The 25,753-nt window shown below is 36.0% G+C and overlaps 1 protein-coding gene across 1 annotated transcript in view; it reads left to right on the top strand.

Moving 5' to 3' along the window:
* Positions 1–25,753, top strand: part of LOC133094923 (uncharacterized) — a gene marked incomplete at its 5' end in the record, with an annotated part of 263,216 nt that overhangs the window by 14,155 nt on the left and 223,308 nt on the right. The window contains one exon of the mRNA XM_061195651.1: positions 1,170–1,256. Coding sequence (XP_061051634.1) covers positions 1,170–1,256 — 87 coding nt within the window. The remainder of the gene's footprint in view (positions 1–1,169; positions 1,257–25,753) is intronic.

The raw sequence follows: 25,753 nt of genomic DNA, 5'->3' as shown, positions 1-25,753 counted from the left end.
CAGAGACTGACAGCAAAAATGTGCCGGTCCAGAAATATAAATTTTAAGCCTAGTTTCGTATCAAAATTCAATTTAGTCTTGGAGCTGCTGTTGGGATTATTTTTGATCCTAAAACAAATACATTATGGAATATCACAGTATACTTGGTATGTACAATATTAACCCTTCCCTGTGGGCAATACTTTCAAAATTATTGTTGTTTTCAGTTGACGAAGCTTTATTTCTTTTGTAATGTTTGAGGCAACTTGAGTTATCGTCAGAGTAGATTACATTTTACTGAATGCAAATTACTAGCAACAGACTGCTATACATTTCAGTCTGCAGGAAGTATGAAACTAGATTTGGAAAATTGATAACAGATCTTTTTCTCTATTACAAAGTCATATTTGATGCTACAGTTTTGTTACCGACATAAGGACAAAAGTAAGGGGGAAATGTGAAGTGAGAATTTTGGGTTTGTGTTGTTGAGATTGTTGATGTCTTGGATAAAATTTCTGCTAAATCATTTGTACACTTCCTTCGTGTTACTTAAGTTGACATAACAAAAGAGACCTGTGAACAGGCCCCTTACACTTTCCTTCCTCCCTTCCTTCCTTCCCTCCCTCCCTCCTTTCCTTCCTTCCTCCCTCCCTTTCTTCTTTCTTTTCTTCCTTCATCCCTCCCTCCTCCCTCTCTCTTTTTCCTTTCTTTTTACTCAACTAGCAATGTGGAAATTTTGCTATAGTTTCTCATAATTAAGATGTTATTAAGTTGACTGGAATTCTGGACACAATGACATGATATACTTTGTGAATTATATACAAGTGGGTAAATAGAGTCATCAGTGAACTCTGAACATCATTATAATCCAATGGTGTCCATTTCTTGAGTATATCCTAGAAACAATTTGATTAAAATTTCAAATTATTATTCTAAAGTCTACATTTGAAAATTTTCCCATTAATTTTTTTAGCAACAGACAGATAGCATGAACTTGTTTCTTGAATTACCTTTTCTGACCTTTTGCAAGATGATAATTACAAAAAAGGGAAGCCTGGAAGACTTGTAAAAAAATTAAGCTTATAAAGTAGCTAAAATGGCCCTTCTGTGCTGGTGTCGATTTCAGAATTAACATTTTGGTTCATGTGCTTCTAATAATCACTGACCCTTACTTCATGTACTTTCCACAGGAAATGAATACAGCAGAAATTACTTTGACCCACTGACGGATGAGGAAATAAACCCAAGGCAGTATGGGATGGAGGTCAGCGGAGAGGGTGAGCTAGAATTAAGTACGTAATTTTTGTGTCAGAATATTCTTTTCCATTCATGAAAATGAGGTGACAAAGATCACACATGCAGCTCCATTTAGATTTTGCAGCTTACAATTTAAATGGTAAGTTTTAACCGCTAACAACATGACGGGCAGCGAAGGTAATTTGTGATCAAGGACAGCAAGCTGGTCAGATAGAGAAGCAGGACTTGGCTTTCATTTGATGCTGCTCTAAGCAGTTTGCTGCCATTCTAAGGCCTGTGTTATGCATATGAGGAGCATTATTACTTTACAAATGCCATCGCAGCTCTTCAAGTTTAAAATGAGCATCCTTCAATAAAATTCATCTAGCATGTGAGATTTCCATACCCAGAGACTATTGAATTCTTTCATTGAAGACATGGAACCACCATCTAAGTTCTGAACCACAGAGGTGCAGTGATAGGATGATTTCCTCTTCTCTAATGTCGATTCTAGGTGTGGTTGTAAAATAACAATTTAAAATTGCTCCTTGTGGGCTACCACCATGCATATTTGGTAGTTTACAAAGCACTCTAGGGTTTACAGAGGTTATTGAGATAGTGACAGTGACAAATATTACTTAGGGTCATTTGCAACCCAGATCATATTTCACCATGGGGCTCCAGACATTGTATCGGCCTCCCCATGGGAGGAACATGTCTGATGTATGTATGTATGTATGGGATGAGAACATGTTTGATGTATGTGTGTACATATCTATGTTCTAATTGTATGACTGGGGTGGTCATCCAACTTGGCATAATTTATGTTCGGCTCTATCCAATGGTAGGACATCCACATAATGACCCTTTAAACCCTCTTCTAGAACCATGTTCTTATGATTATTATTTTTTTTTTTTGGTAGTGACATGACCTTGTTGCTTTATCCTTGTAAAAGAGTACAATAGTTCTTACATGCGTTATTATACTGCAGTGGCATATATAAAAGAATCTAAGAACACCTAAATTTGTTGTTTCTGTAGTAAAAAATATGATATAGAGAGAGTAGCTAGTGCAAAACAGTCATTCATTTTGATCAGATGCTTATATACTCTATGATTTGAGAAACTATAATGGCTTATTCTGAAATGATTCTTGTGTAATAGATGTCATAATCCATTGAATATGAGATCCTTTTTATTGGAGAAGTATCACATTGCAAGTGCCCTGCAATATGCATTTTAAAATCATTGTTCCAATTATCATTGATTTACAAAAGGGATTTTTTGCTTGTTTTTTTTAGAGCAAGACAGCATGTTGAACAGAATTTGAGTCTATGACCTATAAAGTAACTAAATAACCATGATAATTAATAATTTCTTTGTAATTACATTGCATATCTATAAATTAACTGATGAGAAAGTTATCATAAATATGTTCTTTTAGCACCCCTACAAGTTGATAATAGAATTCTCTGTGATCGATTAACGGAACTGTTTCATGAGAGTGGGCAAGGAGGACCCCAAGGTAAGAGACCAATTATTTCCAGTCTTTTATATTAACATTAGTCGTAAATTAATTGAGATGGTTTCATGCAAATGCTAGCCTGGTTTTTCTAACTATAACCATTAATTGATGACCTATGTAAAGTTTTGATGGCTGCAAATATTTAATACAGCCAAAGTTGGGGGGAGGAATTAATTATGGCCCAATTTCCTATAATTACATAGAATTTATAATCCTAAACAGCAAAAATGATTTAACAGACTTACTATTGCAGGATCCTACCATGTCATCTGGTATATTTGGATTCACTAGTTTATGAGGCTATATGCCATTCTTTTTGAAGACTGTTTCTTAGGTTGTAAACAAATTCTTTGAGGTGAAAAAAGACAAATAGTATAGTGTTTTCAGTCTTAGCATGGGAATTCATACTTGTGAATGTTAGGCTCCTTAGGTAAGAAATTCTTATATGTATTAATCTAGGAACTTAAAGGTAATCCTTTAAAACCTAAATTTCAAATTCTTAGTTTAATACTTATAGATTCATGCCAGAACCACACTGGAGTTTTTACCGAAACATTAAGTGCAAGTTGCTGTATATACGTGAATTCAAATTCATGAGTAATAATCCTATTAAGTTTTTTTCTCAGTGTGTGTTTAGTTTTTCTCAATTATTTTTTCTCACTTATTAAAATAACTCCTTATGGTACTTATGAGGAGAAGGCACTGATTATAGTTGTCTTCTAATAGTTACGGTTATTATTTCTATTGAATTTATGCTTAGACTTCACCATTTGCTATGTGACCTTGGGCCAATTTCTTAACCCTTCCTTGCTATTTCTGCCAAATGGACATATGATACCTGCCACGATGGAGTAGTTATGGGGATTAAATTATTAATTATTACATCAGCAGAGATGATAAGCACATACATAGAATGATGAAGATACTGACGACTGATGCTGATGATAAAAATATTAATTAAGCATTTCTTGAGTGCCTACTGGGTACCTGGCACAGTCCTGAGCACTGTTCTAAATAAGGTAAATATTAACTTATTTAAACATCATAACAGCCCTAAAGGTTAGGTCTCATTTTTGATCCCTATTTACAGAATAGTACCCCCTAAAAATTTTATTTCCACCTAGATTCACCACCCCTTTAGTTTTTTGCTATTAGTTTGTGTAGTCAACTTTTTATTTCTTTTTGTCTTTATGAACCAAGCAAATTTGTTTTTCAAGCCAGCTTGAGCTCTCATTTTGAGGGATCCTAAATCAGATGATGTATTAGTCAGGATTCTCCAGAGAAGCAGAATCCAATAAAACCAATAGAAAGAGAGAGAGATTTATTTTAAAATTTGGTTCTCATCTTTGTGGGAGCTGGCAACTCTGAAGTCCTTAGGGCAGACTGGCAGGCTGATTCAGGGAAGAATAATATGAAGTTCAGGAAGGAGTTGAATTTTGCAGGGCAGCAGGATGGAAACTCAGGTAAGCGTTAATGTTGCATTCTTGAGACTGAAATCCACAGGGCAGGCCAGTAGGCCAAGAACTCAGACCGGATTTTCTTTGTTGCAGTCTTGAGACCAAATTCCTTCTATTTGGGGAAACAGTCTTTGCTCTTAAGGCTTTCAACTGATGGGATGAGGCCCACCCACATTATGAAAAGTAATCTGCTTTTCTTAAAGTCTGCTGATTTAAATGATAATCACAATATGACCTTCATGGCAACATCTAGATAGTTTTTAACCAAATAACTGGGCACCATTGCCAGCCAAGCTGATATATAAAATTAAGCATCACAAATGGTCATTTAAAATCAGTCAGGCCTCTATATTTTTAGTATAATATCTGAGTCAGCAAATATACATTGAATACCTTTTTTGTGTGTGCTAGACATTGAATAAGGCACTTGTATACCTAACCTGTCCCTTCCATATGACAACTCTTTGCAGCTTGGAGCCCTTGAAACCACCGGTTTGCACAGGTAGCACTTACAGGTAGCATCTAATAGGTCTTCCGGTATCATTTATAAGCTCACAAAAGTTTTATGGCATTTATAGAATAGTCAGGCACTTCACCATGTATTTCATACAGGAGGATATAACTGAGACTTAGAAAGTTTAAAGACGTATACAAGGCAATACAGTGTACAGTGAGCAAAGAAGGAAGACCAGCAGTTCTCTGTATACTGCACCCTGCATTTCCCTCCAAAAAAGAGGCTCTCTTCCATTGGTTAAAAGTGTCAAGGTTCTTGTTAAAATCCTAACATTGAAGGCATGGAAAATTCCATATTTTACCTGCCAGTATTTTTTTTAGAGGCTGGAAGAGAGAGGATTATTTTATATTTACAGCATGCATCTAGCTAGATGAGTAGATACATTTTGTAGATGATACTGATTTCAGATGATAGAGAGAGAAGTGAAGTACACTACCATTTGTATAAGTGCTGGCATTTCTATGCAAATAAACAAGGCAGGCCAAGTAAAGCCCCTCTGTGTGTACAGAGCTCAGGAACTGTTCTCGGGGATCCTAACTCGGGAAATGAACCCAAGAGCTCTGGCTTCTCCTAAAACCATTCATCTCCCAAGCTGGTTTCAGCAAAACAGCAAGTACATGGTAAGATGTTGAAGTAAACAACATGTGATGTCAATGCACGGAAAAGCACAGTATCTACACTTCAAGATGTATTTGGCAAGGGGGAAAAAGGCGTTAAAGCACAGCTGTACGTTGCTCACTTTGGGAATATGGCAGGATGGACAAAGTTTGTTGGTGAGGTGGTTAGTTTTTAATCTTAAAACCTGAGCTTTACTGATTTCCCAGCACATTAAAAATAAAATAGTTTGCTAAATTGTCGATGATGAAACTTGACCCCATGTAAGAAAAAAGGTGGTTAAATTACTGTGTGTTTAGTGACACACGTTATGTTAAAGTGACAAAGAGCAAGTGAAGTTCATGTGATCATCTTGGGGTAAACAGATGAGAGCATCGTGGAGGAGGCTTTCGGTTCTGGAGAGCTGGCGAGTTCTGGTAAGATTCTTGGACTCTACAAAGAGGACGGTGAAGCCACCTCAGCTTACAGTGAGGAGATTGAAAGATACGCCCAGAGAGACATAATTCTGCCTGGAAGTTCTTCACTGGAACAGGTCAGCGCAAACATCTATATCAAGAAATGTAAAATAATCTCACTTTTTAAAATAACAAGTTGAAATGTCGGTCCTGCACATCGTCTCCTGATGTTACTTATCAACACACCCCTTCCTGACTTGATCCACGACTTTCTGAGACTTTCCCCTTGTTTTTCATATACATTTTACCATGCAGAGCTTATACTGTCTTATCAATATCAGTCCTAGCCCTTGCACAATTTACTTTCATTTCACCTTTTTAAATTTCATGTTAGAGTGATAATTTCTAGCATATGATGAAGTATCTATAGTAAAACCTGAAACCAGCATAAACTTACTTGGATAAAATTAAGAAACGACTTGGACCCATTTGTATAAACACCATATAAATATGTGAATAATCTCATATTTATGATGCCACCATTAAGGGACTTAGTTTGTGCAGTGTTGTAACTAGTTCCACACAAGGGAATCTTTAGCCTGTGGATTGTGTTGGCTTCAGAGATATCCTTTTTGTTTCCTGCACCTATAGTTTCTATTTATGTGTAACGTAATATCATATGCTCTGGTTTACCAAAGAGGGGAAAAATATTTTTTCTATGTAGCCACCTTATCCATCTTAAATAAAAATATAAGAGTCCCACAAGTCTAGGTCTGTGTGTGTGTGTATGTGTGTGTGTGTGTGTGTGTAGTTTTTTGTGAAAGGTAAGCTGATTTAGGATAAGAAGGAAAAAAGTATATTATCAAGTGAAGAAGACTGTTCTCAGTGATGTCTTTTATAATATCAGGTCACAAGTGGAAATATTTTCCACTTCAGAATTGTAGGGAAATTGTTCTGTTTTGGGGGGTATTCTCTAATTTGGAATGTGAAAATTCCATAACAGAGTTTATTTTTTTCATTTGTGCCTCTTATATCTGAATATCTTGGACGCATTAAAGTTAAATCTATTTTGAGCTTTCTTAAGTTAATGACCCTAATTAACAAGTACAGTCTTTCCTAACATAGGCACTACTTTTGCAGTGGGTTGAATTGCGTCCTCCCAAACTGCCTAATCCCTGGTAGCTGTGACTATGAACTTATTTGGAAGTAGGGTCTCTGCAGATGTAATTTAACTGAAGATCTCCAGATGAAATCATCCTGACTTTAGATGATTGGATCCTAAATCCAATGACCAGGGTCCTTAGTAGAGAAGGGAGAGAGAGATTTGAGCATCTGAGTCACAGACACACGTAGTGCGGAAGCCATGTGAAGACAGAGGCAGAGATGGAGTGATGCATCTGTAGGAAAAGGAACACCAAGGACTGCCACAGTCACAGAAGATAGAAGAGAGGCACAGAGTAGATCGTTCCCTAGAGCCTCACAAAGGAACCAACCCGGACAGCAGACCTCTCACACCAGAACTGTGAAACCATAAATTTCTGTTGTTTGAAGCCACAGAGCTTGTGATAATTTGTTACTGCAGCAGTAGGCAACAAATGCTGCTCCAAGGGTGGGGATCCCATGGACAAGATTACACCGCTTCATGGCGATTTTAACAATGTTTTGTATCTTTATCAAGACAGGGCTCTCAAAAGACACTGAGGTGAAAACAAATGCGTGGCTCTGTCTTTGCATATAACCCGTTTTAAACGATTATTTTCAGATGTATGTTCTGCTACATTAACAGTTCCACATTTCCATTTATTTATTTATTTATTTATTTATTTATTTTTGGTACCATGTGGTGCCATTGTATGTATTTCAATTTACCATCATGCTTTAAAGAACAGGCACATGGATTCCTTTAGGATATGTAGCTGGTGGATTTTATATCCTCATCCTGTGAAAGGTAAGCTGAGGGGTGGAAAGCTCACCTGCTGTGCTCCTTGAGCTCGGTTTCCGCATCTGTAAATGGGTGGAAGTGAGATCTGCTTCAGGGCATTGTTAGCAGGATGAGATGAGCCTGAGGTCAAGAATCTAGCACAAAGTAGGTGCTCATTAAACGGTGGGGCACTAGAGAGAGAAAATATTCTATGACCCCTTCTCAGGCCAATGCTCATCATGTTCTCACCCTCACCATGTCAGGAAGTTCTCTGAACACCCAAGTCAGCATTATACGTGGGAAAAAGCTTCAGATCTGGTATTGGAGCTCGTGGCTTATCCTTGGTTTGGATATTTATGTGAACTTGAACCTCTATGTAAAATAGGGCTGAAAAATTTGAGCCTCTTCTGGTTGTGGTGGAGATTAATGAGATGTGTCCAAGTGTCTGGTAGTAAATGTTTTCCTTTTCTCATGAGTCATTTTATATACTTGTTGAGACTATTCTTACTCTTTATTGCTATTGTAATGGTGAACTGACACTTAGAAAAAGTCAAAGCGTTTAAATGGAGATGGGGGCTGATCCCAGCTGTGGTGAGTGCTGCTGGGTGAATCCCTTCTCTTAAACTATTTATCTATACCTATTAATTTATATGAGGACTGGGTTGGTTGCTTCTTGCCCCAACATTATAGGGCCTTGTTGTGGTGGTGAATACAAAAGAATCTAGATCACAAAGAGATATTAAAGGAATTTACTAAGAGGTTGCCATGTGGACAGGTCTGTTAAAGGGATTACTACGTGAAATCCCATCAGACATAGAGATCCTAACAGCCCATGTGCATCTTGGAGGGGACAAAAAAAAAAAAAAGAAACAAGAAAAAAATCGTGCAGAGTGAGAGAACTCTCTTAGTAAACTCTGTGACACCTTGGGGCCCCAAGCACACCTACTGTGGGACCACTTTTTTCCTCTCCAAACAGAACAAGGCACAGAGAGATGAAGAATTTGCCTTCTCACTTTGCAAAAGCATTGTGTGTGCTTGTGTGTGTGTGTGTGTGTGTGTGTAGGTGTTGGCGGGTGTGTCACAGAGCCCAGCTGGACCAGCACCACTTCCCTGCCATGATTCTGATGTGAAACTGATGATAAAATCACTCACGGAGTCTACCTTTAGTTAGCAGGATGTGACACCGATGTCAGTAATGCCACCATCACACCTGAAACAATAGGGAGCGTCATCCTAGGTAAGTCACCCTGGTTGAGCTCTCTTAGGTGAGCTTAGGTAAGTTACTCACTGAGGACTTCCAGAAGTACTTGGAGGAGAACTTTGCATTTGGCTGAGGTCTCATGATGAAGGTAGGAGCCTGTGAAATCTGGTGATTAATGGGACCGCTTATTATTCCTCACTAATCGGTCTACATGAGGTAAGCTGGTTCTGCAACCATGTCAGAAGGATGCTACAGCTGACGTTTCTAGTACAAGGCAACTGAGACAGCAGGGCACCTCAGGGCATGATGAGATTATGAGGGATAGCACCAAAGAGCAGTGGTGGACTGCAGGGGACACACACTCTTGGGGTCAATTGGAAGATCACATTTCCAGGGTCATGCAAATGATAAAATATTATTTTTATTGTTACCATAGGGCAATTTAGTGGCTTAAGTATATAAAGCTACTTTAGAAATATTTGGGCTGATTTTTATATACCATTGATATTGGAAAGCTGTGGAAAAGACATTATGAAATGACTCAGCTACGAGAAATTATCCAGTCAGGAATAAAACTAATTAATTAAGTGCATAGTTATAACAGATTTAATCACAGAGGAAATCCAAGGAAACAGTAATACATTGTCTTTCAAATAAACATTGAACTGGAAATAAAATAATTTAATTTTCCTTTTTAGCATCGGGAGGCAGTGTTTTCCTGGACATTTCTTAATGTGTATTGTATGTGATGTACCTGTCCCTAATCAGTTACAGGTAACTAGGTTTTCCTCTGAATTTTAAATATAAACATTCCATACATTTAGCTTATTCAGTTAAGAAACCATGCTTTAAGGACTTTTTAAAATGACTCATGTGTAGTATCTGATGGTAGTCAGGGAAAATTATTTTATGTTTTCATCTTGATTGTAACAATAAAATGAAGCATTTAGAGTAGTGGTGGATTAGGCATGTTAGCCTGAATTAAGCGTCTTCCAGGGAAACGTTCTGAAAAGCTTGCCAGTGTGTATTGGCAGCTAACGCTACTTTTCTAAATTCTTTAAAACTGCCTGGCATTTGGCAATGGGCATGAATCAAATATGACTGTATGTGTGAGTGACACTCACGTCTGAAGTCTGATTCTTGAATATGAGAGACAATGTAAAAATGTAAAATCTATAATAAAATCTCTATACATAAAAGATGCATTTCATAAGATACTTTAACACATTAGCCAGTGTACTTTTTTCTGTAAGCCAGAAACATATATTCTGCTCTGTGGTTAGTATAGGAAACTTTTTGGAGGGAAAATGGATTTTTAAAAATCACTGGAGACATTTACACAAGCTAAACTTCTAGTTTTTTACTTAACCAACATAGTAGCTCATCTATCATTGCTTAAATACTACATTAAATATAAGTTAGTATATAACGAATATTATAAGGTGGAAGAGAAGAGAACAAACTACTTCATAGTGAAAAAAAAAGCAATAGTGATTTTCCGCATGTTACTTCAAAGGAAATGACAATGACATTGTCATTTTTATAGTTTGTAAGTGTCTGTAACATTCAATGCCTTTTCTAACGTAAGCAGGAAAAATACCATATTATTATAAATGTGAAAAGTGGTTCTAAAGAGTAGAAATATAATTTTACAAACTAAAAGGCTCATGGAATCCTTTTCAGTTTTAACATTTGGTTAAGCCTATGCAAGAAACATTTACTATGTAATTTGCGGCACTCAAATTTCTCATTATTTTGCCTCCATTTTATTTATTTACCTTTTAAGTCCTCCTTGGTTGCTTGACATACATTCTGAACATCCCAGAACGTTCAGGAAACGAAATGGTGCAGATGGAGGCGTTCTTGCCAAGGCTGACGGACATTTAAGGAGAGACAGGTTACCATCTAGAATGAATAAACACATTTTAGTAATGTTATCTTTGCTCTGAAAACCTAATCCAATCACAATCGTTTATTGTTCATTTTGGCCAGAGATCTTCTTACCTATAGTAAAACAAATGAACATTTCTGAAACAAAGGTATTGATGAAAGCATTTCTTGTTTGTTTGTTTTAAAGCAAAGCATGTTACTTTTTATATAGTAACTTTAAAATTTTTTACCATATTGAGAATGCCACACTGAACGTGATTTTATTGTGTATAGTTTTGAAACAAAACAGCCACATCAGATTGACAAGTGATTTAATAATTCCACCCTCTTCTTTGACCAATTATTCCCATTCCCTTATAGATAGGCTCCTTGTATAACCCAACTTCCTTCAGAAACTCAGCCATCAATTTTACACCAGCAAATGAAAATCTGTGCTGAATAAGAAGTGAGAATACTACATGGTTTTCAAGAGAAAGGAACTCCCATATTTAATATTAAACACATATTAGTACTTAAATAAATAAGATACTTACGCTTTATTCCATGAGCTCATTTACAGAAGGGCCATATCTTTTTTATTTTCAACACCAAACACAGGACCTGGCAGGAAACAAATTTTACCCCCATTAAATGCTTTTTGATGAATGAATGAATGAATAAATGCTACAGATAACTGGCCAGGCAAAATTATCATGGATACTACTGACATGTAAATATTCCTTGATATGAATTTTCTCTAATACAGTTCTAATGTCATTATGTGGAGTGTTATGATTTGGTATTTCCATGCATATCATCTAAATTACTTTTAAGATATTTGTGTTGTAGAGAAAAAGGCTCTTTATTTTTTCCAGATTTATTGAGGTATAATTGACAAATAAAACTGTAATATATTTAGAGTGTACAACATGATTTGGTAAACATTTGTGTTTTTGTTTTTGTTTTTGTAAGAATCCTTAAGATCTACTCTCTTAGCAAATATATAAATATTTGTAAAACACAGTATTAATAATTGTAGTCACCATGTTGTACATTAGATCTTCAGAACTTATTCAAGTATAACTGAAAGTTTGTAACTTTGATTAGAATCTCCCAATTTCTCTTACCTTCTACTCCTGGCAACCATCATTCTACTCTGTTTCTATGAGTTCTACTTTTTTTTTTTTTAAAGATTCCACACACAAGTGATACAATACAGTAGTTGTTTTTTCTATCTGTTTTACTTCACTTACCATAAAATTCCCAACAAATTAGTTATAGAAGGAATGCACCTCAATATAATAAAGCCATCTGTGACAAGCCCACAGCGAACATCATACTCAATGGTAAAAAGCTGAAAGCTTTTCCTCTAAGATCAAGAACGAGACCAAGATGCCCACTCTAACCACTTCTATTCAACATGGTACTGGAAGTTCTGGCTAGAGCAATTAGATAAGAAAAATAAAAGGCATCCAAATCAGAAAAAAAGGCTCTTTAATAATATAATAGCTAACATTCACTGTATACCTATTGATACTATTCTAAGAACTTTGCATAATTTAACCTCACAATTGCCTTAAGAAGGTAGTGTTATTGTCCCCATTTTATAGAAGAGCAACCTGAGGCACAGAGAGGCTGAGTAACTTGGGAAACGTTCTACAACTAGTAAGTTGATGAGCCAGGATTCAAACTTAAACAGTCTTAACCATCACACTACACTGTTAGTGGCAGTTCACAGTGTTCAAATTTTATATAATTCACCTGGCACATTACATTTCGGAGGGGGTGAAATTCCAGACCAATTAAGTGCTTTTGACATTCTTTAAATTATTCTGTAGAGAATGTAGACCAACATATTTTATAACATTATTTCATATTGTATTTGGTTAAACCAAGAAAAACAAAGTTGAGGCATATTTACAATAGCTTAAAGACTCAATGGCATTCCTTGTAGTTGTGCTGGCAAAACAACATCCAAGAAAGAATGAATTACAAAATAATCATTCATTTATTTTTGAAAATACAGAACATTTTAAAAATTTGACTAATATCTTCACCCTACCTACCAGTGAATTCATACCTTACATATCTTCTCCGACTTTAAAAAAAGGACTGTCATTCCCCAAATATATGCCACATTTAAAAAAAATTCTTGTCCACAGTCCCTAGTTGGTCACATCTTACTCTCATTTCCTTGAGGAAGCCCAATTGTTCATGTGTCTCTTCTCACAACTTTACTTGTATTTTCTGAGTAAATGGCATATCTCTTTATCATGCTCTTCCTTTCTGGAAGTTAGGAATTTCATTCTGTTTGTTTGTGTGTCTTTCTACTCAACACCCAGCCTGGATTTCAATATTTGCTAACTAGATATTTATTGAATGGACATTTGATACATAACATATTGGATAAATGAATAATTGCAAAAAGATCTGAACCTTTCACTTCCTACATTATAGTTTTATGAAGTCAAGAATCCATTTAGACTTGTCATCTAAGACTAAACAAAGTGAATCACAGTATAGTCATGACTGCATGTTGCCACTCTTCTTTGTACTCTTCAACTACAGCTGCCGTAACAAAATACCATACACTGAGGGGCTTAAACAACAGATGTTTGGTTTTTCACAGTTCTGGAGGCTGGAAGTTTGAGATCAGGGTGCCAGCATGGTTGGTTTCTGGGGCGAGCCCTCTTCCTGGCTTATTGATGCCTGCCTTCTCCCTGTATCCTCACATGGTAGGGAAAGAGAGAAAGGAAGTAATCTCTCCAGTGTCTTTCCTTAAGAGGGCACTAATCCCATCATGGTGTCCCTACCCTCACGACCTCATCTAAATATAATGATCTCTCAAAGGCCCCTTTGTCCGATTACAATCACACTGGGAAATAAGGCTTAAACATATGAATTTTGAGGGAACACAATTCAGTCCATAGAACTCTCCTTTAAAAAATACTAGATTTTCATGAAAACTTTTCTACATAGATCTTAGCTCATGAAAAATTCATTTACCCTGAGTACTGAAGGATGGACTTGTTTCACAAATGTTTCAGCTGAAGTGCTTCTAGTGGCTGAGTGCTACGTTTATTTTAGGTTAGAGCTTTGGATGGGAAAGAAGCCCGGGGCTGAGAACGAACACTGCTCAGAGATGGGTGGACTGCCAAGGCTTTGAGAAGGTGTAGTCCTTCTTGCCTATCAGAGACCCAAAGTGGTCTAAATACATTCCTGGAAGAAGATTTTGACATGCACTTTTAGCGAGAACAAAGTAAAATAAAATTGCTTATCTTATTGCTAATATTTAGAGACTTTTCTTCAATCATTTGAAATTTGATTTGTACCATAATAATTCTGTGCCATTTATCAATTTGGAAAGGATAAAATCTTTCAAAACATGTACTGAATAGGTACCATTTTTGCTATTTAGATGGCTCATTTGTAGTGTTTAATCTGTTAGAATATAGAATGGTACAAGGGAAGATAGTTTGAAAAGGAACAGAAAATAAATTTATATTCATATAATTGAAATTTTCTAGCAAAAGCAATGATTTGACTCTAGGTTTCTCTAAGTGAAAATTTAGACTACCTCATTTCCAAAGAAAAGTGAGGTGAAATTTGTGTGTGTGTATGTGTGTGTGTGTGTGTGTGTGAGAGAGAGAGAGAGAGCTGGAGAGAGAGAGAGAGAGATTGACTTCGTGAAATTGCTTAAGAATCATTAAAATGAAAAAAAGGAGGTATATGAGAAAATATCTTAGTGAAAACGTTTTGATGCTGTGTCTTATCTATCAAGTTCGTTGAAATGTGAGTTATGTAGAATTTGCACAAATCCAAGGAAAATGCCAGGATGCTCAAGCTTCTAAATCCAGGATGTTGTTTATATTTACAAAGACCTCTCCAACAGGAACTGTTAGACTGCAGGAAACCTCATTTTCAATATGTCTGCATAATACCAATAAATAGTAACAAAAATTATATCTGGATATGGAGAGAAATAGCCTTCTTAACGTTCACCTCCTATATCTTTTTTCTCTAATAAGTTTGCTGACCACAATGCTCATTAGTGGTACAATAAAAAGGAGCTACTGGTAAATAATAACAATTCTTTGTATTTATACGGTGCCTTTGATCAGAGCACCTCAAAGCTTTCATGACTCATTAATCTGTGAAATACATCAGTGAAGTATAAAGGCGTCAAAGATTATTACCCTCTTTTTGTAAACAGAGAAACTGAGGCATTTGCAAGAAACTATCCCAAGGTCATTCAATGATTTGATGACAGAGTCAGGGATAAGATCTATAAACCAGATCTAATTAGAGCAAAGACAAACAGTGCTCAACAAAAACCAGTAGCTTCCGTGAAATCGCTGAAAATTTTTATGCAATGCTTGGAAACAACATTGCTTTAAAAGACACCCTTTTTATTTAGTTTTCATTTTGAGTGATTTCTTCCATTTAGTAATGGAGACCTCTCCACAGCTTCCTATTTAGATCATTTAATATTGGGCCATTTCCTTGAGACCTCTCTGGCTTGCATTTCTTCTATATGAAGAAATAGTATATGTTTCTTACGAAACAGTTTAATTACTAATAGAAAAAAAATGAAAATAACTTTATATATATCTATGTATGTCAACACCCATAAATATTTAGTCAATTAAATATCAATCTGTCTATCATCAATTGATTTGGAAAAACTATTCTACAGAAATATATTGTACTCTACTTCATTGCAATTTCCATATGAATGAAGGTTAAAGGCATAAACCCTGCAATATTATTTTTTTTTCCCAAAGCCAACAGCTCAGTTCCAATTAGAAAAGACACTCAGAAGATGGCAAATCACATTTTCCTCAAAACTTGTCTCATAAAAACAACTCATTGTATGGTTTCTTGGAAGAAAAAATATTTATTTTTTTACGTGATTATTTTTTCATTACCCCTTTACTCTGTTATGATTACTTAAATTTTCAAAGGGTTGTGCCGTGGGACCCCTGTGGAGTGCAGAGTCTATAAGGGAAGGGATTACCTTGTTTGCACACACACAGAGAATTTTGTATTTTATGTCTTTGTCCCTATTCCCTGTTTCCTAGTACAGTTGACCCTTGAATCGCACGGGGGTTATGGGACCCTTGAAGAGTGGAAAATCCATGGAATCAGGAGTCAGCCTTCTGAATCCCCAGTTCCACATCCTAGGATTCAACCCACCTCTGATGGTGTAGTACTGTATTTATTGGAAGAAAATTCCTCATATAAGTGAACCTGAGCAGTTCAAACCCATGTTGTTCAAGGGTCACTGTATACATAGTAGACCTTCAAGATTGCCAGTTGATTTCCTTGTTATTTGGCTGGACATTTACTTTTCTCATACCGTCTGTTTTGTTTTTATGACATACCAAGGCTCTCTGGTGTTTTTCAGATAAAATCCAATGTCACTGGTTGTTTAAATGTGGTCCGTCAACCTCTCTCAGGATACTGAGAAGCTTATTAGGATGCACATTCCTGGGTACCAACACAGACTTACTGTCTCATAATCTTTGGGAAAGAAGTCCTAGAATGTATAAACACAAACTCTCTAGGAGGTTTTATTCACATTAAACTTAAGATCTTTTCCTATCTTACAATTATAGATAATACTTCTACAGCACTTACCATGTGCTAGGCATTGTTCTAAGTACTTCATATATAATAACATTTAATTCTCATAGAAACTTTTGAGATGTTATGACTTAAAAAAAGAACTATCTTGCTAAGACCATGAATTCCTATTCTCCATATACATTTGTAATATACTAATTGTAAATGAGATAAGACAACACCTATAAAATATGAGGCAGCATTTCAGATTTAATTGATAGGAGGTTATAAAAGTAGTATAAGAGTTCCTGATTACCCTTCACTCAGATTGAATTGCTTTTTAAAAATTACCGCAGGAGTGGTAAAATTATTTAATTGAGTTCTTTTTTTTTTTTTAGCAAAGAGGTAGCTCTTTTTTTAAAAAATAATTTTATTTATTTTTGGCTGTGTTGGGTCTTCGTTGCTGCACACAGGCTTTCTGTAGTTGCGGCGAGTGGGGGCTACTCTTCATTGCGGTGCACGGGCTTCTCATTGCGGTGGCTTCTCTTGTTGTGGAGCACGGGCTCTAGGTGCACAGGCTTCAGCAGTTGTGGCACGTGGGCTCAGTAGTTGTGGCTTGTGGGCTCTAGAGCACAGGCTAGACAAATTTTTTCTCAAGGATGTTTTTGGGATAAACAAGGAAATGTGAATATGGACACGGTATTAGATGATATTAAAAAATTAGTGTTGCTACAGTAATCAAGGCAGTGTGATATTGGTGAAAAAATAGACAACTAGATGAATGGAACATAATAGAGAGACCAGAAATAGACTGACATAAATATAGTCAACTGAGTTTTGACAAAAGAGCAAAGGAAATTCAATGAAGAAAAAATAGTCTTTTCAACAAATGGTGCTGGAACAACTGGACATCCACATGCCAAAAAAACAAAAACAAAAACATAAAACCTAGACACAAACCTTACATCTCTCACAAAAATTAGCTCAAAATGGATTATAGCCTAAATGTAAAATGTAAAACTATAAAACTCCTAGAAGATAACACAGGAGGAAATCTAGCTATGGCAACAACTATTTAGATACAACACCAAAGACACAACCCAGGAAAGAAATAACTGATAAACTAGACTTCAATAAAACTAAAGCCTTTGCTCTGTGAAAGACAGTGTCAAGAGAGTGAAGAGACAGGCAACACACCAGGAGAAAATATTTGTAAAAGACATATCTGATAAAGAACTGTTGTCCATAATATATAAAGAACTCTTAAAACTCAATAATAAGAAAATAAACAACAGGATAGGCATTTTTAAAGAAGCTCTATGTTATATGTCACTAGGGAAATACAAATTAAAACAACAATGAGATATCACTACATACCTATTAGATTGGCCAAAATCAAAAAGCACTGATGACATCAAATGCCATTCTTTGCTGTGGGGAATGCAAAATGGTACAGCCACTTTGGAAAACAGTTTGGCAGTTTCTTACAACACTCAAATACTCTTACCATATGATCCTGCAATTACTGTCCTCAATATTTACCCAAATGAGTTAAAAACTTAGGTTTACACAAAAATCTACACATGGGATGTTTATAGCAATTTTATTCATAATTGCCAAAACTTGGAAGCAATCAAGATGTCATTCAATTGGTGAATGGATAAATAACCTGTGGTTCATCCAAACGATGGAATATTATTTAGCACTAAAAAATGAGCTTCTAAGTCATGAAAAGACATGGAGGAACCTTAAATGAATATTACTAAGTGAAAGAAGCCAGTTGAAAAGCCTTCATAGTAATTCCAACTATATGACATTCTGGACAAGGCAAAATAGGGAGATAGTAAAAAGATCCATGGTTAGGTGGGAGAGAGGGATGAATAGGCAGAGTACAGAGAATTTTTAGAGCAGTTAAACAAATCTGTTTAATACTATAATGGTAGATATATGTCATTATACATTTGTCTAAACCCATAAAATGTACAGCACCAGGAGTGAACCGTAATGTGAACTATGGACTTTGGAAAATTATTGTGTCAATGTAGGTTCAAATGTTGATGGTAAGGGAAGTGTGTGTGGCAGGGGAGGGGGAACATTTGCACTTTTGGGATATGGGAAATCTCTGTACTTCGGGTGATAATGATGTGTCAGTGTAGGTTCATCGATTTTGACAAATATGCCACTCTGCTGGGGGATGTTGATAGTGGGGAGGCTGTGAGTGTGTGAGGCCAAAGGTATGTGAGAACTCTCTGTATTTTCTACTCAATTTTGCTGATAAAATAAAACTGCTCTGAATAATAAAGTCTATTTTTTTAAAAAAGTGCTAATTTTGTAATGTGTCATAATGACATTATGGTTATGAAAAAAATGCTCTCTTTTAAGAGATAGATACTGCAATATTTAATGGTGAAATGTCAAATGTCTTTAATTTGTTTTAAAAATTTCAGACTTTGTATGTATGTGTATATATATATATATATATATATATATATATAAATGGAGCAAATATGGCAAAATTTAATCATTATTAAATCTAGATAATGGGCATGTAGTGGTTTCGTTATATAATTCTCTCTACTCTTTTATATATTTGGACATTGTTCATAATTAAAAGCAAAAATAAATACTTTTATGCAATTACCACACATTAATTTATTTTTGAATTCTGTTGAGGCCATTTAAGTCACCAGTCCTCGACTTTGGCAGAACATTAGAATCACACGGGGATTAATTAAGTTAGAATTTCTGGGTAGTGGTAGGGGAGTGGGTATTTTAAGAAGCCCAAATATGCATCAAGAATTGAGAACCAGTGGTCTAACTGCTCTATTCCCGGTTTCTGAAAATAAAGAAAATGATGTCGTGAACAATTTTTTCATGGTACCCACAGGCTCAGTCATATAACTCTCAGCTATTTCTAGCCATAAGTCAACAGTAGCATGGTAATCTCAGCTTCCCAAACTCTAGTGACCATAATAATTTGCCACTAATGTGGTCATATATGACTGATATGTAGATGGATGTATAGATAGATAGATAGATGATAAATAGACAGTAGATAGAATTTTAATATACTGAACTTAAATTTATTGAGTACCAGGCATTGGGACAGGAATCTTTGTTACCTCTTTTTCTTTCTGCACATAACCGTGGGAGATAGGTGTGATGATCCCCATGCTTTAGGTGAGGAAATCGAAGCTGAAAGCTTGTTATTCTTTTCTCATGTTTCACCCAGAATTCTCAGATGCCCCTGTACCCTTTCCTTGACTCCTCAGAGTTTTTTTTTATTCCATTCTTTGAGGCAGATGCCGTAGCATTTTGCTGTGGGACGTCACATGGGCATACTCTTTCCAGTTCTTGTATCTGTGGCTTCTTTCATTCCTTGTGGCTTTCCTTTCAGCTCATTACAACTCAAGTCTCACATTTGAGAGAACTGACTAAAATATATTTAAATAGCGTGCCATTTAAATTATTTTAAAAAAAAGCAATTTTCCACTGTAGATTTAGAAACCAACAGATCTATTTTAACCAGCATAATTTCTGATTAACTAATTTAATCTGTGCAAAATTACATAAGCAAACCTGAAACAAGACTCCATCAATTTTTTGCCTTTGGATGTAACATAATATTTCCAAAAATGAACCAAATAGAGTAATTAGCCCCCAGGCAGAGCAAATGACTCTAATAGCCATCTCCCACACATTTCTTTGGTGGAAAGACCAAAAATGAAAATAAAAATGTGGCAGCCCATGGGTTAAAGCCCTGCATGTACCCTATTAAGTAACAGTTTGGAATAGTAATACAAAGAGTTACCTTTTTAGACGTTCAAAAAGAGAAAAGAATTGATGTCTTCGCTTTAGGTTGCCAACAGCTCTCTTCTGATGGACTGTTGATTTCAACAGTGCTTGACTGCCTGTAATTGCACGGAGAGACTTTTATTTTTCAGTTCGTTAGTTTATTCAGTTTTTATTTGGTTTCAATTCCATCATTTGTGGCGGAATAAAATAAAATAAAATGTTCTAATTGTACTAGGTGAGAATCAACCTTTTATATTTTGAAAAGGAGAAATGATCTATGAAGATCCATCCTTAGGAGGTAGGAGGTCTGAGTTCTGGGCCCCAAAGTTCAGACTGGCTCCCTATTACTTGGGAAAAATGCTCAAGCAGTCTGGATCTTGGTTTTCATAGTTGCATAATTAGAGGGCTGGATTTCATCATCTGTAAGGTTCTTTTAGTTCCAAAAATTTTAATGATGCTACCTTCTATTTAAATTTAATAGTTACTAAAGAGATAGCAGATAATCCCCAATTCATGATATGGTGAAGATTTTCTTCTTTGTGGGTTAATTATATTTTACATCAGTATTTCTAAATTTTTGTGAGCATTAAAACCAGTTGGGGTGCATGATAAGGTGGGCACTCTGATTTGTTGGGTTTAGAGGGTGACTAGGAACCTACATTTTGAATAAGTTCCCTAGATGATGCTACTGCAAATTGTGCTGTAGAGTAGAAGGGGAGCACAGGGAGGTGGGGCTTGAAAGCTGTCAGCCGTCAAACATCATAAAAGGAGTCAGACTCTTGAGTACACCTGAATTTGCTTACTTTGGAGTTAATTTGCTTTTTTAAGTTTTAAGGTGAAAGCATATATTGATTTTTATATTTTATCCCTACAATGTAGACTTTAAGTGCTCTAAATTTTCTTCTCTGTAATTTTTTGCTGTATTCCACTAATTTGGCATGTTATGCTTTATCATTTAGTTCAACATATTTTTCAATTTGTCTTTGACCTATGGGTTCTCTGGAAGCATGTTGTTTAATTTCCAAATATTTGGGGAGTTCTAGATATCTTACTTTGTCGATTTCTAATTTAATGCAGTTGTGATCAGAGAAAATACTCTGCATTATGTTAATCCTTTGACATTGATTGCAACTTGTTTTAAGGCTCAGAATATGGTCTATCTTACTGAATGTTCCATGTACCCTTGAGAAGACTGTACATTACGCTCTTGTTGGGTGTAGTGTTCTATAAATGTCAAATAGGTCGAATCGTTCGATAGTACTGTTAACATTTTCTACATTTTTACTGATTTCTTTGGTCTTTTTCTATGAATTATCAAACTCCCCAAGTATGACTGTGAATTTGTCTCTTTTTCCTTTTAGTTCTGCCAATTGTTCTTTCATGTGTCTAGAAGCTTTATTATTACACACATACACCTTTAAGATCGTTGTTTTTCCCTTTAATCGTTATGAAATGCCCCTCTTTATCTTTGGTCATACTCTGTATCTTGAGGTCTCATTTGTCTGATGTTAATATAGTCACATCTGACTACCCATGCTTAGTGTTGCATGGTTTTTATTTTTTCATTCCTTTACTTTCAAAATTTTATGTGAAAGGTATGTTTCTTGTTAATGACATATATTGGGTTGGCCAAAAGGTTCGTTCAGGTTTTTCCCTTAACGTCTTACGGAAAAACCCGAACGAACCTTTTGGCCAGCCCGAATAGTTTGGTCTTAATTTTTTTATTTAGTCTGACAATCTCTTCCTTTGTATAAGGATATTTAGACCATTTACATCTGTTAAAATCACTAATATGCATGGGTTTAAATATATTATCTTGTTATTTGATTTGCCTTGTCTGCTCTTTGTTGCTCTGTTTCTCTTGCTTTTTTGAGGGGTTTGTTTTGTGCTGAATCAAGTAGGCGGGTTTTTCTTTTTTGTATCCATTTTATCTATTCTATTGATGTTTTTATCATGCCTCCTGGAGATTTTTTCTTTAATGGTGTTCTAGAGATTACAATATGTATCTTAGTCTTACTTATCATAGTCTGCCTTCAAAAATATTTTGCTACTTCACAAAAAAATTTAAGAATTTTACAATAGTATATTTCTAACTGTGAAATCCCATGCTTTGTGCACTTGGTGTTGTATATTTTACTTCTATAAATATACTATGACCTCCAATACTTTGTTATTATTATAATTTTACTTCAACTAGTCAATAGACATTTAAAGAAATTGAAAGACATATATCTTTAAAAATATAAATGGTAAAACATTATAAAGGTCTCTCCCACGAGTGAATAATAATTTTCTGGATTTTATTGGATTATGCTTTCTTTTGACCTTAACTCTGAAATAGGCTATGAAAAACTGTGATTGTGCAGATTATCCAGCTTTGTTTTATTTTTCAGGTGGGAGGGACATTCTCTTGAGACTTTTTTGACTTAAGTAGAAGCAAAAGTCTCTCTTGCCTGAATCTTCAAACTCTCATTTAAATTTTTTTCCTCTTTACCAAACTATTATTTCAAATCACCCTCAGCTTTAAAATGGACAAACACTCTTCCTTGACCATTTATCCTTTTTTTTTTTTCTGATGGCCATAAATATTTATCCTTCTCATCCCCTAAACTAGAAAGAATAATATCCCCTTGCTTTCTCCATTTCTTTCTCCTATTAGTCTTTTCTCAGTCCTCTAATGTTTAGTTTCCAGTATGGCTACTGGGATAGTTTCTCTTTCTATGACCTACAGTTACCAAGTCAATCACTTTTAAATTCATATTTTATTTGAGCTATTGCATTCAAAACATTAGAAACATTCTACTTTACTGAAACTCCCTGATTACTTGCTCTTACGGCCTCTCTTACATCTCCAGGCCCTCTTATTCAGTCTATCTTTATTTTTTTAAACTATTTTTTATTGGAATACAGTTGCTTTACAGTACTGTGTTAGTTTCTGCTGTACAGCAAACCGTCTATCTTTAAAATGCTGTTTTTCCTCAAACTCTTTCTAACCCAGATTCTTTTTTTGCTCCATGCATTTACTGCAGGGCATCTCACCCAGTACAACAGCTTCAACTTTTATCTGAAGACTCAAGTTTTTATCTCCAACCCAGATTGCTGTCCTGCTCTCCAGAGCTGTGTACGAAACTGCCTTCACGACACCATCACTGGTTTCCCCTGCTTCCCCCCGCCCAACCTCCAACCTCCTCTTCTTGAATTCTTTATCTCATTGAAAATTACTCCATTTTCTATGTGGTTATCCAAACTAGAAACCTGGAAGTCACCCTCAATTCCTGCCTTGTCCTTAATCACATCAGCCATCCAGTCCTATTCATTCACCTCCCATGCATTTCCGTAATCTCGCTCTTCCTCTCCAGCCCCATGGCCACATCCCTAAAGTGACAGCCCTGCCACCTTGCACTGCACTATACCTGCTTCATCCGTCTCTCTGCAGTGTCATCAGTCCTGCTGCCATGACAATCTGATCTGATTGCTTCCTGTTTGAAATCTGTAACTGCTTCCCCGTTATCTATAATGCCTAGCACAGAAGAGACACTGAATAGTTTTGAAAGAGTGAAGGAAAGGTCAAACAAAATTACATTGAAATATATTCAATGAACTATATATTGACCTTTTGTTCTCTCACCCTTGTCAATTTTTCCAACTTGACCTCATACTTTTCTGCCCTTCACCTTTCATACTCTAGCAATGATCAAATCTTTCATGGTTGCAGGAATGTCTCCTTGCCCTTGACATGTTGTCCCCTTTTTCTGAAACATTTACCTATTGACGTCTCCCAGAGAAAGCCAGGTGGTCCTTTAGTTCTAACCGAGTTTGGAGAAATCTCCACTCTAGCACCTAATTATCTGTTGGCTTTCAGATAAGAATTTCATAAATGATACTCTCCTAAACGGGGAACTTTACCTTTTCTACTGAGTACCTCAGCATCTAGGAAATTGTCTGGTATACAATAAAAGCTCAAAAAAGTACAAAGAAAAGAGCGTGAGTTCAAACCAGTTTATAACATAGTAAAGTAGGAATTGGTAGCGATGTAGGAAAGCCTGTGGGGTTGGATTACTTATTATTTATCACAGTTACTTTTCCTTGACTGGGAAGAAATCATTTAAGATTGGAAGCACATTTAGGAAAGCAGTGATGGGGGGGCAGATGATGTTTGGAACATAATTTTTCTATTTTTATTTTCCATTTCCATTGTCAAAGAGGTAATGAATACAGAAAGTATTGGAGAAAAATAGCTGGAGACGTTGTTGTTGAGGTCGACTAGCTATACACTAAGGGTTGAATGTAAACAACTATGAGGAAATCTCATAGTTCAGACAACAGGGGGAAGTTTAGCTGATTTTAAAGCTTGCCAGAAGGCTTTGGACAGTCTAGGTCAGATCAACACCTGGAGGCAGTGTAGGTAAAGGAAAGTGCATGGAATTACAGAGCAGAGAGAAAAGTCAAGGACGTGTCAGCAGTAACACAGTAGCCGCTGACTCGATGGGACGGGCACTTTTCTTACTCTTTAAATATTGCTTTACTTTACGTCTTGGTGCATTTATGAAACCAATAGAGTAATCAGGCACATGAATTATGAGCCTTGTGACTTTAGCAATGAGTTAATTTTTTTAAAACACACCTATACAGATGAATTGTGGATGTTAGTTCTTGCGTGGTCTGTTTCCTTGGATAATGCTGTTGTCCTGTCTTTAGCCATCCTTAGTGTACCACCTGAGGCAGCGATAACTGAAACATCCCAGGCTTGGTTCCTGGGAGGGAGTGGCTGGTCTCTGTGAGGCTGTCCTAGTGTTTCTAGATTGAAAAAAGATGTGAATTAACCAGAACAATAGGAAAGCCTGTGGGAATCAGTCATAATATCTTTAGGTAAAACAGGCGAAGACGTTTAACCTATTGTTTTCAAAACTGTAAGCCAGACAAATGGGCTCTGTGCCATGTGATAAAAACATAAGAAAAAAAATTTACCAAGTTACAAAAGAACGTACGTGACTGGGAATCCTGCTATGCCATGTTCCACTTGTGTGGTCTGAAGCACAGCCCATTGTTTGGCGATGCTCTGTAGCTCAGTGTTATCTGTAAAACAATGGGAATGACCCTCGCCTTCTTACTTCGTAATGTTGAGAAAGAGAAACGTGAAAAAGTATCTGAAAGTGTTTTTTGAATAATATAAAGTGCTACATAAAAGTCAGTTATTATCATTGTGTTAGTTTCATTTTTAAAGTTTAACTTCTGGATTCACCTAATTGTCCGTTAGGTGGAGTTCTTAGAAATGACGTTTGGTTGTATGACATAGAACAGTAAGTCAGGGGTGTGACATGTAGGTGAGAGCACAGGCTCTGGGGACAGAGAGACTGGAGTTTGAATCTCAGCGATACCATTTCCTACTGTGGGACCTTGAGCAAGTTGATGTCTCTATGACTCAGTTTTCCGTTTCAGTCTGTGAAATGGGAATAATAATAGTCCCCATATCAAAGATTGATGTGAGGTTTATATGAAAACAGAAAATAAGAGGGATAATTCAGGTAAACACTTCATAGAGTGCCCTGGTCATCATAAGCATATGATTAGTTCTGGGAAGTTAGTTCTGGGAAGTAAAGTACCCCAAGGATTCTGGATGAATGGTTGTGACCTTGACAAAGATTTCTGAAAAGAGCTGGCACTTTGGTGAATATGAATAT

The sequence above is a fragment of the Eubalaena glacialis genome, chromosome 7 (genome assembly GCF_028564815.1).
Source record: "Eubalaena glacialis isolate mEubGla1 chromosome 7, mEubGla1.1.hap2.+ XY, whole genome shotgun sequence".
NCBI classification, from domain to species: domain Eukaryota; kingdom Metazoa; phylum Chordata; class Mammalia; order Artiodactyla; family Balaenidae; genus Eubalaena; species Eubalaena glacialis.
Note: the sequence above shows the minus strand (reverse complement) of the source record. Positions and strands in the feature narration are given on the sequence as shown.